At 38.6% G+C, this 13,980-nt stretch overlaps 2 protein-coding genes across 6 annotated transcripts in view; both read left to right on the top strand.

Moving 5' to 3' along the window:
- Window positions 1-273: 273 nt before the first annotated feature.
- Window positions 274-1,011, top strand: LOC128866856 (baculoviral IAP repeat-containing protein 5.2). The gene is made up of 3 exons (XM_054107872.1): window positions 274-481; window positions 552-731; window positions 797-1,011. The coding sequence occupies exons 1-3, from the start codon at window positions 383-385 to the stop codon at window positions 923-925; spliced, it is 408 nt and encodes a 135-aa protein (XP_053963847.1). The 5' UTR covers window positions 274-382; the 3' UTR covers window positions 926-1,011.
- A 3,126-nt stretch (window positions 1,012-4,137) lies between these two features.
- The window catches only part of LOC128868622 (longitudinals lacking protein, isoforms H/M/V), an 88,908-nt gene continuing 79,065 nt past the window's right edge, over window positions 4,138-13,980 (top strand). For 2 of the 5 annotated variants that reach the window (XM_054110918.1, XM_054110917.1), the window contains exons 1-2: window positions 4,138-4,773; window positions 10,658-10,873. In XM_054110918.1, coding sequence (XP_053966893.1) covers window positions 10,727-10,873 — 147 coding nt within the window. In that variant the 5' untranslated portion in view covers window positions 4,138-4,773; window positions 10,658-10,726. The remainder of the gene's footprint in view (window positions 4,774-10,657; window positions 10,874-13,980) is intronic. The other 3 variants (XM_054110915.1, XM_054110914.1, XM_054110916.1) reach the window with 3 other exon arrangements.

Raw genomic sequence — 13,980 nt, 5'->3', positions numbered from 1 at the left:
ACTTTTATACAAATGCTAATACATTTAATGATTTTTAGGAAAAATTATCACATTATTTAAAAATTTCAAATCAACAGCAAAATTAAACAAACTTGAATAGACAACAAATCGCCTCGATATATTTCACCAAGAATTCTATCCCTTTTTGGAAAATTTAAACACACAGTGAAAGCGACGTTGAATCGCTGCATGTAAATACTGCGTTACCAAAGAACTCGCCACAAAAATTCACCCATCTACGCACTATGCAAAGCTGAATTTTGTGAAACCCACAAGTGTCAAATAAAGCCGAATTTTTAAATGTTTGAAAACATCTTCTAAAGTAAAAGTACAGAAAGAATCTTCTTGCGAAATAAGAAATTAATTACGTTTGTTATAAAACATGGATTACGCACAGTTTGGAAATATGATGGAAAAGAATCGCATTGACAGCTTTAAAAAATGGCCGTTTAATGAAAATAGTGCTTGCAGTGTTAAAAAGGTGAGAGGTGTGCAAAGTAAAAGGTCTTAGTTTTTATTCTTATTTTCATTATTCTATCCTGATGGCGTAGATGGCCGAGGCTGGGTTCTATTGGAGTGGTAACGAGCGCGAACCAGACACAGTTACTTGTTACGTTTGCAACAAAACTCTTGATGGTTGGGAACCGACTGATGATCCTTGGAAAGAACACTCAAAACATGCTCCTCAGTGCAATTTCGTAAAATACGGTCGGAAAGAAGCAGAATTGACGGTAAGAGCACTAAAAAGGAATCTGCGTTCAGTACAGGTTCTCAAATATTCTTTATATTCTTTCAGGTTCACGAGTTCATTAATATATTGAGTGTTGCGCTTAAAGCGCGTATGGAACAATATTTTAATAAAACCATAGAAGATTTTAATAAATGGGCTGAAAAGGAGAGAGCGAAATTGACACTCAGCAAATAAATGATCGCTGAACATTTTTAGCAGTTAGGTTATCAAACTAGAATTAGAACAACAGACATCAATAAACGAATACTTATGAAATTATACTCGATTTAGACTCAGTTTTTCAGTGCTAGTTTAACTTTGCTTTCCAGTTAGGAATGCCATTGGCAAAAATACATCGCAGCATTTCTTTGATAGAATTTTTTCAAATTGTGTATCGATATCTTTTGATACATCGATTTGCATTATTTGGCAACAAAACATCAGCCTAAAGAAAGGCTAGACAAGGCTAAGTATTTCGTCGGGAGGCAATTTAAGCACTAGACTCGATGCCCGTTACTGTTCTGATGCAATATGTCGAGATTATTTGATAAGAGAGCCACCCCTGTCGTATTAGTACTCACCCACCCGACATGTCCCTGTCCATACTGTATAAAGGCAAGTTTCTATGTTTGGTATGGTCAGTTTGCAAACACCGCCAGAGGAGCATAGCCTATTAGCTACAGAACCCTAAGGATTTATTAACTTGGTTAGCGCTATGCTTTCCCTTTTTCTCTCTATATATGTATCTTAAATCATGGAGTACGAAAGTTGAACATTTTTTTCTACAATATTATACTTTAGATTGTAGTATGTGTGGAACAACATTGTTTGGTGTTTTTCTAAATGCATTCGCCCTTTACTATATCTTGGGTGGAGGAATTCTCTAAAACAACCATGTCCTGTCAGGAACTGCGCCATATAATAGTCAACATTCCCATGTTTTCTATCGACCCATGCCTGGACATTTTTAATGAGCCTGTGGGTCCATCTGCCTTTGGTTGATTTAGATAGGCTCTCGTGCCTTTCTTCCTTGCGCTCCTCAACGGTTAACGATCTGTCAAGGCTTCTGTATATTCTCTTACTTTCCAGAGTTATTATGTCTCGGGGCTTTATGTCAGAAACGACGCCGATAGCTTCTTGGGATACAGTGCGAAGGCGACTTGCGACTCTACTGGCCCTCAGGCGAACAGCTCTGACGTGGCCCGCTTATGTTAGCCATTATTTGGGATATAGCTGTATCTACTCGTGCTGCTTTCTCACAAGCTCTTTCAATGTGCGCATCAATTCAATGAGCTTATTTATTCTACGAAAGCAGCTACATATTTTTTACGCCCATATGGGGTAATAGTATTCCCATTCACCGACGTGTACGTATACCGTGTCTATTTGCCAAGAGCTGAATCTGTCCTTCAAGTGGTTATTGGTAAAATTTTTCTGCAATCTATGTGCAAGATTGATAGTTAAACATCATGGGAACATTAATCCACCTTGGATGCATCGCTGTCTTATTATTCCCTTCGAAAACTTCGAAACTTTTTCAGCTTCGAAACATCCCTCGAAAGTTTCAGTGTTGCCAGCGTTATCGATAGGACGGTATTCAATCCACTCTGATTATTATAGTGTACATCCATCTCCGGATGCTTGGTCTACAACCCCAGGATTTTTCTAGTAAGCGTTTGCATACCATGACGGCCTCAGTCCTTTGGACAAGGTTGCATTAGCGTACCTTTTCCAGTTAAGTTTGTCGCCCAGGATTAGGCTTAAGGTACTCAATTTCGCTGACCACGTCCCTCATGCCTGGTAAAGGCCTTTTGGTGTAGGTCAAAGTTTTTGTTATAAATAAAATAAATAATTGGCGCGTGCAGTTCTGTTAGGTGTTTGTCCAAATTCCTTCTCCTATTTGTGGAGTGCGTCTTGATATTTTTCCGGGACCTATTGTTTTAAGCCGACACCGAACGGCAAATAGTTTTTATGTGGAGCTTTTTCATGGCCGAAATACCCTCGGAGGTTTGCCATTGCCTGCCGAGGGGCGACCGCTTTTAGAAAAACTCTTTTATTATATAATGTTCATGTACGGAGATTCGAACCTACACACCCCGGACTAGTAGTCACGCACGAACTAAAGTTTTTTATATCGTACCTAAAAAATTACATCTATGCAACTTCATCACTGTTATTCAGAAAGAAAAGCATAAAAAATAAACTAATAACCCACCGAACCATTCGCTATCGGCCAGAAAATAATTTCTAACGATTACATTTCAATAATAGAAACTTTGCTTCGTGTTGACGAATAAATGGAATAATTTGTATGGTATCGTAGAAAATATAGCATTGAACAAATCGTAAATGAATAAGACAGTCACATTAGTTGGTTCATTCATCATGCTTGTTTGTTCATAAGTTTCTGCATATTTCAGTTAATTGTTTGCGCGTTTGATTGGGCAGTCGTGTAACACGATTTTAAGTAAAGGAAAACGACGATGAGGTACCAAAACAAATAATGCATTAATCTTGCTTGACCGAAAACTAATTGGAAAGTGTAAGAAGCGAGAGTAAAGGAATAAATCTTTGCAAAAATAAGAAAAAACGGGAAAATAACAAAAAACGTAAATGTGGAAAACGAGTGAACAAAGTAGCATAGTCATAAGGGATTTTAAAGTCCAAAAATAGTGAAGGAAAGAAGAGCGTGCGTGTGAAGAGGAAGAAGAGATGATACGAATCCCGTGTAAATTATTAATAAACTACTGATTAGTGATAGAGAAAAAGAGGCCGCAAAATCGAAAAAATTATGTGATGAACATAGTAACAAGAAGATGAGAAGTAAAAGTGGAACAAGAAACGTGAAAATCAATAGGTTTCGTGTTTAAGTGTGTAACAAGAGGGTGCGAATGCGATAGTTATAGAGCAAAGTACATGACGAAAATGGCGACAAGAGACGAACGAACGTACGAACGAATATTATACGAAAACGACTACGATATGGCGATGAATTGAGCTGTGAATGACGCCAAGAGCTGCCAGATGATACAAAGTAGGTGGTATTGAGTGAATAAATTTCTCAAGTGTGTTTGGATCATTACAATACCCTAAAGTAATATCGGCTTCAGTAATAATCTGAACAGTTCCTAACGACATAAATGTACTACTTAAGTGTTGTAGATGCAAATGAAATATTTTGTGTTCCAATAGTCAGATTACAAAGTATTATAGATATATTATCTATCGAACATGTATTAAGTTACAAAATATTGATGTAAAATGTATATATGCACGATTTGAATGGGTAGGATTGCACAATAAAATTATGTAAAATTTATTTCCACACTGAAAAAATATCTCTGCCGGTGGGGGATATTTTCATTTAGTTACATCTGGCAGACCTATAATGGCGGGCGAACGACAAGCGAACGAACGACGTGAAAAATCCATTTTCTAATTATTCCAAATTCCTCTTTAGCAGCGAATTCCTTCGTGTCTAGCATTGCGTTGCACGACTGAAAAGCTGAAAAAGAAGCTGGAAAACTTAGAAAACTCTGTTAAAAACTCGAAAAACGTAGAAACAACAACAAGTGTTAAAACAGTGTACAAATAATGACGCGAAAATTATGAACGAAGACTTGCTGCGCGAAGAAAACATCCAGACTTCCAAATTTTCGTACAAAGTGCAAACACAGAAATTTGTGTTAAAAATATTGCATTAGTTAAATTTGTAGAAGCTACAAATTATTCGATAATAGTTGCCCCTTAAATGGTACTCCATAACTGGACTTTTAATATTTGCATTGACAGTTAAAACGTCGTCGCTATTTTTAGTTGAACATTTTGGACGCATTGTGCACAGCGGGAAAAAGTGAATCGGAACCAAATCTGCATCCCGTGGCTTATAGAAAATTATGCAAAAAGACAATCCCCGAGTGCAGCGACGTAACAGTTGGCAGCGTAGTTGAACAGTGAAATACGTCTAGGTATCGCTAATTACTTCTGCGAGGGCAGAATAAAGGGAGTAGAGGAAATTGATAAAAATCGAGAATCGGTAAAAGGCAAGTGGCATGTTTATAATAAAAAACCGGCTTGGTTACATTATAAAATATATTTTTCTATTATCAAATATTGTTTTTTAACTTTATTTGCATTGGCGCTGTATGTGTTATGATTTAAAGGCTAACCCATGGCACAATATGTAGTTGAAATTTTTTATTTGCGAGGAAAAACTGAAGCATGAATGAAGAAGGCTTCCATCTAAAATAAAAAGAAAGATTGGTTTTAAGTTTACTATGGTGATGCAGAAATGTAATTGTAGACAAATGTCAGTCTTATATTTATAAAATTACTAAACATTTGGAGTGATGTGATCACCAAAACTGTTTTATGGAAAATTAGGATGTGCGGCTCCGCTAAATTATGGTATGGACTTATTTAAAAAATAACTAAATTCTCTATTGATAACTTTCATAAATTATGGATTAAATTTGACCCAACTTAAACATCTTTTAACTTTAAACTTTTTGTTTCAGAAATTGAATAAGGATTACCGTAATGTCCTGCTCTTATAATTAACAACGCTTAGCTTATAGGTACTACTTTTGTGGAATGTTTAGTTTATTACTCATTGATTTGTGCTGGTGGGTGGAGGAGGAAAAGGGGGTATAATTTAAAACTACAATTGGGGCGGGAAAGGATGGTATCAAATAAAACAACTCGCATTAGAAAAAAGACAGTTAAAATTTTGAGATCAGTGTCCAATCCCTCCACTACTCTATCTACAGAACGCTGGGAAGCTGGTGTAAAAACACCGTTTTGGTTTGAATAGACCAAAAAACCCAATAAACAATAACCACTAAAGTTTTTTCATATATGTAAATGCATATTTGAGTTGTAAAAAAAAAATTTATACATATATATAAAAAAGGTTCCGCCGGCAAAAATTTAGAATACGACTTTTTATTTCAAATTTCACTATATGTATGTAGTATATTACATAAATTCTCTTGTTTTATAAAAAACTTTACGGTTAAGTTTATTACCCAATTGTGACCCGATCCCGAATTTTTCCACACTAATAGCTAAGAGTTCACACTTTAATTTAAACCCAAATTTTGAAATATCTGTACACTAATTTATTAAAAAAACTCGGTATAAAATGTGTATTTTTGAATATGTATGAGTGAATTCATTTTTATGTTTTATTCAGCTTTTGTAATTCTTAGAAGCTGCTGAAGCTACAAAAACTGAGGCGCTGGTCGCAATGCGCGCACTTCCTGCATTGATGGAATAGGGTTTGAAAAATTGTGTGGTCGAAGGGAAAAACGAAGGAATGTTCAATACGTCCAGCTATACTAACGCATAGCTATAGAATCAGTTCATTGCCAACGTGACTTAAAAGCTGATTCTGTCAAATTCGTCAAGAACGAAGTATTGGTTTGTGGATGGCGCCACCTTTGCATTATCTACATTGTGTTGATGAATGATAGCTATAGCGTTGCCATAAAGCACATACAGCCATGGACAGATAAATAGCACAAATGTGAACCTTATATGTTAAGTTAAGTTTTTAGTACGAAATCTGCTTTGATCAAATAAATTTGTTTGTTTACATTTATTACCGTTATTAAGCTTACATTTAGGCTAGGAATTTACCGTTTTTCTTCTATGGAATTTTTTGCGTTCTATTTCATTTATGCTTATTGCTGTTTTGAAGTGGACACAAAAATAGCACATTTTAACTTGTGCAGCGGAGAGTAAAACACTTATATTGTTTCAGCGATTTTTAGTATAGTTTTTTGTTTCTTAAATAAAATTTTAAAGTAATTATTAAAAAAGGGACGTGGAAAACCACTCCTCTCAAAAGACATATCAAACGCCGACTTGCCTTTGCAAAAGCCCACAAAGACAAATCTATTCAATTTTGGAAAAAAGGTACTTTGGACCGACGAAACCCAAATAATTAGAATGGGACCAGAGGAGAAAACTATTGTACGCCGTCCAAAAAATCAGACACTAAATCCTAGGTACACAAAAAAGACGATTAAACACGGCGGCGGAAGCATCATGGTTGGAGTGCTTTTTCCTGGCATGGTGTTGGGTCGATTGTTTGCGTGGTTGGCAAAATGGATAGATTTCAGTATCTGGATATGCTCCAGAATAAAATGGAGTCATTTGTGTATGAGTTTATGATGTTAAATTGGACATTCATGCAGGACAATGACCCAAAGCATACTGTAAGGCAGTGAAACAATGGTTCAGAAGAGAAAAAATTAATGTACTGGATTGGCCGGCGCAGAGCCCTGATCTCAATCCAATAGAAAATGTGTGGAATGACGTTACGGTCAAAATCTCTAACAAAAACTTTAAAAATGTTGATGATTTGTGGGCCACAGTTGAGGAGGCTTGATGCTCGATTCCAAAGGAAAGATAGATGCCACAAGCTTGCGGAAAGAAGCAGTAATCAAAAACAGTGGATATAGTTCAAAATACTAATCTGGTAAAATAATATTATTATTTAATTATCTGATTTGTTTACTATTTTTGGTTTTATTAGGAATTTTTTAGGATGTGCTATTTATGTGCCCAGGAGATTTCGTGAGTTATCAACGTTCTCGTAAATTAAATCACAAATTCTTTTTGACCATTTGTTTGTTTTAAAGTGGGAGTAAATACGTTTTTTTTTAAGTTGCTTTTTTTTTCTCCAATAAAAAGTAATTATTTGAAAACATATTCAACTCTTTGGTTTCAAAGTCTAAATGTGATATTTATATGACCATGGCTGTATATAGCAAAGTGCCCGTACCAAGTACCAAACTCGAAGAAAATAACGAGTAAAAAATTACTTGCATTTTTTTTGTCGAACATTGCGCAATTGTTGCGCCGATGGTTTGTGTTTCAAGGTGAACGACTTATCTTGGCAGTATTTCTCGCTTTTGAGGAATCTTCACATTGCAACCATTAAATTCACAGCACCCGTCCTTACCACCTGGACGAAGGAGGTCAAACTGCAGTTAAAGGTGAAATTTGACGAAACGCCAATATATATATTATATATATATAATTGGGTGTTTCGCCGAGCTCCTCCTCCTACATATTTGTGTCGTGCGTCTTGATGTTTTTATAGTTTTTAAGCCGACTCCGAATGGCAGATATTTTTTTATGAGGAGCTTTTTCATGACAGAAATACACTCGGAGGTTTGCCATTGCAGGCCGAGGGGCGACCGCTATTGAAAATGTTTTTTCTTCAATGTGGTGTTTCACCGTTTCACAGTGCTTGAACGAATATAAATCCGGGTCGATCCGGTTACGTAGAACCGACTTTCGTTTGCTTCTAGTATAGCTTCAAATGCATGCCCTCCATTCAATGCAGTTCGTCCTTTTCTTTTTCTTTTTCTTTTCTATTTTCTTTTGTCGTCACATTTTATTGTACAAAATTTTGTTGTTGGTGTAGTGCCATCACCTTAAGGGGTTATACGCAGTTATGACTTTCAAAAAAATCGATTTTTTTATTACATTTTTGTAATGTACATATATTCAAAAGTATACGCACGAAATTTGAAGTAGATCTAAGCAATACTTTCGGAGTTATACCTAAATATGTAGAGATGCCTCGGCACGTTTTAGCCGACTCCGAACGGCAGATATTTTTATGAGAAGCTTTTTCATGGCAGAAATACCCTCGGAGGTTTGCCATTGCCTGCCGCGGGGCGACCGCTATTTCAAAAATGTTTTTATTTTTATTAATTTTGCTTTCACCGAGATTCGAACCAACGACCTCTCTGTGAATTCCGAATGATAATCACGCACCAACCCATTCGGCTACGGCGGCCGATGCGATATTCAGAGCGACAAAACATATTGGAATAACAATAATATGGAATAAACTAATATTTTATAGCATAACCATAATTTTTTATAAATTCACTACATCTTTAGCATGGAAGCTATTAGATTGTTGATAACGTCGAGTGGAGTACCCAACCAGGCTTGTTTGGCAGTTTCAAATAGCTTCTTTTTGTCTCCATTTATTCCTTGCTTGCCTATCGTCCTATTGAGTATCTCCCAAAGGTTCTCAATTGGATTGAGGTCCGGAGATTGTGCTGGCCACTCGAGCACATTGATTTCTTCCGACGCGATCCTATTTGCTACCAACTTCGAGGTGTGCTTTGGGTCGTTATCTTGTTGGAACGACCACGAAAGTGGCATGGGGAAGCATCTCGCACTCTAGATATTTTGGTATACAAACCTATCCATAATTCCATCTATTAAATGGAGAGGTCCAACACCAAACCCAGAAAACAACCCCACAACATAATACCATCTCCGCCATGCTTAACTGTACCTTTGCAGTATCGAGGATCTAAAGGTTTTTTTTTTGCCAGCGAGCTCTTCTCATTCCGTCTGAGTATTTCAAGTTGAATTTTGATTCATCAGAAAGAAGTATAGTTCTCCATCGTTTCACTGATCAGTTAATGTGCTCCCGAGCGAATTTCAACCGCTTTAGCCGATTTTTTGTGGAAATAAATTGCTTTTTTGCTGCTATATAACTGTTCAGTCCACCTGCACATGCTCTGCGTTGTACAGTTCGGCTGCTAACCTTTAAGTTCAGCTCTTTAACTATACTTGCTGCCGACTTCTCTTGATCTTTCTTCAATTCTATCAATATTTTCGAGTCTTCGTGCTGTGTAGTACCTTTGGGTCGTCCTCCACGGTGAAGAGTTTCAACACTTCCAGTTTTTCGGAATTTTTTTATAATGAAACTAAGTGTTGATTTTTTTCATTGCGAATTTTGACAAATATTCTTTCTCGATAAACCGTTCTCGTTTATAATTAGTTTTTTTTAATTGAACTGGATGTTTTTTCCCGCCATTAGCAAGTTTCTTTAATAAAAGTACCGAATTCTAGAATTTTCAATACGAAACTACTATTGAACCTTATTCCAACGCTCACATTGACCACAATAGACAAAAAATATCTTAGTACACATGGCTTGTACAGTAGCAAAAAAATAACGGAATTTTGGTCGCCTACTTCGATAAACTGAGACTAGCCCAATATTTTTTGTCGCACCGGATATTGTGCATATGTATTTGCCTTTTTTCGCATATAATGTAACACAGTCTTATCTTAGAAAATATTTTTCATGTTTTCATATAACAACTGTGATATTTTTTCTTATTAAAAATAATATTTGCAAGAGTAAAAAGAAATAGCTTCACTAATAGGTATCAGTCCAATATGTTTTGTCCGGCACTGTATGTCCAGCATGTGAAGATACTCCCACCATACCAACCTCCTGTACACATGTCTTCTCAAACCTACCATCTAAGAGGGTATTCTTCTTAATATAGTTGAGCTAGACGAAGACGGCCGGTAACTGCATTGCTTTGACAGGGTTTAGTAAGTTGCTACCACAACCAACAAAAACCTGATCATACACAACGAAATACAATATTATATTTGCTTTCACGACAAAAACATCTGTTACTTTTTTGTTTATATGCGGCAATACTTTCATTGTGGCACCACAGTACGACTTACACGTCGCGTTAGTCAAATGCGTTGCCACAACGGATCCATTGTGACAGCCCCATTATACACGCGGATTATTTAGTCATGATGGCGCAATGGAAGCGTATTTCAAAGCCAAAACAATCCTGGCGAAAAGGACCGACCTTCCAAGGAAAAGGTGATCAAATTTCAAAGGCTACATCCCATTTCTTCAGGCATAGCGTTTTAAAAGAAACTTTTATTAATTATTTCAATATACCTATATTGCGTAATTTATGTTTGAATTTGTTATTAAGCCATTTATTTTATTGTAACTCCTTATTGCATACAGCGGCCAATATTTGTTTTATGCCAGGTCACTTTCAGCATTCGTTAGCGATCAAGAAATAATTTGAATTGAAAACTAAAAGTATTTATTTTTATTTTTAGTGATCACTTAAAATAACATCTGGCGTTAACCTGGATTAGCGACAAGAAGTGCGTTATAACAGCATCACGATGGCATCCAGAAGTCACCAGTATTTTAGTTTGCGTTGGAATAATTACCAAAACACTATGACATCAGTGTTTCAGCAGTTACGCGAAGACCTCGCCTTTGTGGATGTAACACTTTCTTGTGAGCATGGCTCTCTAAAAGCACACAAGGTACCGTATTAATAATATATTCTACAAATATTTTACAAAACATCTCTAAACATATATACATATCTTATCACCAAGCTGCGGATCATTGTGAAATATGATTTTCAGATTCTTTCAATTTGTCTCTAAACTATACAATATAGAGATATTGTTGTAGCTGCATTACTAAGCTCAGCTAAGATACGTGGAGTTTTTATGTGTCCTCACGCCTTTTAACGGTACTCTTTACACTTCACTTCACACGAAGGGGATCGTGTGCTGATCGGAAATTATGCTGGAAAAACGGTTTTATCAGACGCCACCCTGTACTGTATCGTCCTATTGGTTAAATGATGTCAAGGTCGAAATATTTCTTTATTGGAGCACTACTCAAGGCTGAAAGGCTTATGGTAATAGGTAACTTTAACGTGCACTACTTTCTATCGCAGCCAAGCTTACTGAAAGAACGTAGCGACACTACCATTAGAATAAAAATCATTAGATACCAGTGGGCCAAAGACTGTCAATCTGTCATACTGTTACAACAATAACAACCTATGCTAACTCTCGCTTAAGACCTCCTTCATATGCCTTTATTTAGAAGGATATCTAAAAACCTTAAATTTACCCTTGCGTTGTTTAGCCCATATTAATATCGCTCATTTCTGTTGCTTACAATTCACGGACCCATAGAGATGTGTGAAGGGAGGGATGGTGGTGAAAAGACAGTCAGTTCGATTGGTCGATGGGTTGGGCTCGAAAGTAAGCGATTATTTCTCCTTCTTCACTGCAGGGAATCTTTGCGTTTTCCCCGACTAATTTTACAGCGACGCTTTTTACAACCTGGACGAAGGAGGTTAAACTACCACAACAAGTCAAATTCGGTCACTGGGGGTCACTTTCGATAGTTTGCTCTCCTTTTCGGCACATACAACCGCGATCGCCAGTATGGTCTACCCGGTAGCACTAGAGTTAAAGATAAAGACACGTTGGTGGCGACATTTAAGACAATCAGATGGCCTGATTGGACCAGATTCGCGGAATTTGCTGAGGACATCTTCGCAGCCCTACCCTTTCCCACCGATGTGCGCGCAGGCGAACGCGCATTCCGCAAGGTGATTACAGCCGCCGCGGCTCGCTTCATGCCCGCTGGACGGATCCGGGACATACGTCCCAATTTCCCAGCTGAAGCAGCTGTTCTGGCGAACGAGCGTGATCGCCTACGCCAGGCCGATCCCGGGGATCCTCGAATAAAGGACCTCAATTTGGAGATCAGGCAACTGGTAACCCAACACAAGCGGACTAAATGGGTAGAGCATCTGAAGTCCTGCAACTTCACCTCTGGTGTGAACAAGCTCTGGTCCACCGTAAGGTCCCTGTCGAACCCGACGAAGCAGAACGACAAAGTGGATATCACCTTCAACTGTCGTACTTCGTCGGATCCGAAGAGATGCGCGAGCTACTTTAGCCGGCAATTCATACTGCATCCTCCGGTCGACAGATCCAAACGTTGTGCCACCAGACGGTTGCACAAACTGCCATACAACAGTGCACCGCTTTCTTTCTCCAGCGACGAGGTTCAGGGGGCCATCAAACATATGAAACCATCTAAAGCCATTGGCCCTGACGGACTAAACATGCCGATGGTGAAAAGGCTGTGTCCACTGGGAGTAGAATTTCTCACCAAGGTCTTCAACCTGTCTATGACCACTCTCATCATTCCTGATAAGTGGAAATTAGGGAGAGTGGTCCCACTACTGAAGCCAGGGAAACCCGCCAACCAAGGGGCGTCCTATCGTCCGATAACTCTCCTTTCCCCAGTAGTGAAGACGCTTGAAGCCCTTCTACTCCCACTCCTTACAGAACACCTGACCCCAGCCTCACACCAGCATGGTTTCCGAAGAGTGCACAGCACCACAATGACACCGCCATAAACACCCAGGTAAACCGCGGACTAAACCAAAACCGCCCCTGCGAGAGGACTGTCCCAGTAGCGTTGGATCTACAAAAGGCTTTCGATACAGTTAGCCACGCCACGCTACTAGATGGCATTTTACCGGACCGCGAACTACCTGAGTGGGCGTCACTCGTCGGTGATATTTCGAGACCAAACGTCGAAATAGAGAAAAATAAAGCAGGAAGTACCGCAGGGTGGTGTCCTTTCACCCTAGTCTCACTGGTCTCATACGTCGACGACTGCACGATAATGGCGTCGGGCAATGACATTGATGGCCTATGCACCAAAGTAAACGACTACCTTGCCCGCCTTTCTCGCTTCTTCACTGCGAGAAACCTAAAACTTTCTCCCACTAAATCCACGGCGACCCTTTTTACCACCTGGACAAAGGAGGTCAAGCTGCAAATTCAGGTACACGTCGATGATACCCCAATACCGACGGTAAACAACCCCAGAATATTGGGAGACACCTTTGACAGCTTGCTCTCCTTCTCCGCGCACACAACCGCTATTGCTACGAGAGTACAGAATCGCAACAAGTCGCTTGCCGGCAGCACTTGGGGCAAAGACAAAGAAACAATCTGTTTCCTGGATAGATAAACGACTGCGACCGATGACTTCATCGCACTTAGCAGGGTTTTACGAACTACTACAACAACTGCAAGCAGACGGCCAATCACAGAGAACAGACATTCCCATAACAGTCGGTTCTGCGTTACCGGACTGACCCGTGTTTCACAGAATTTTCACTTCAACAGCACTCGAAATACCTTGCTCCTGGTTCTGTCCGAACTCGTCGAAAAACCACGTTTCCAAGGCTTACTGTTGATAATTTCGACGACAACACTTCAGGCTGACAGAACTATAACATGCTTTCGGTTGTTGTTGTTGTTGTAGCAGCATAAACGTTTCCCATCCATATACGGGAATTGCTGCTGAAGTGACAATCAGTAAGCGAGAACGCTGTTACTACTGGGTTGAAACAGGGCAAATAAGTTAGGAAAGTGATTTGAGGAGGGATTTTTCTTTTTGATTTGTATATGCTTGGGTCTATTCTGGATGAAGAATTTTCAATATGTAAAAATTTCGAAAGACTTGAATAAAAAAAAATACCAGAAAAAACTATTGCCTGCCGAGGGGTGGTCGCTATTTGAAAAAAAAAACGTATTTGTTG

Source organism: Anastrepha ludens, chromosome 6 (genome assembly GCF_028408465.1).
Source record: "Anastrepha ludens isolate Willacy chromosome 6, idAnaLude1.1, whole genome shotgun sequence".
Taxonomy (NCBI): domain Eukaryota; kingdom Metazoa; phylum Arthropoda; class Insecta; order Diptera; family Tephritidae; genus Anastrepha; species Anastrepha ludens.
This window is presented reverse-complemented; position numbering and strand designations above follow the sequence as displayed.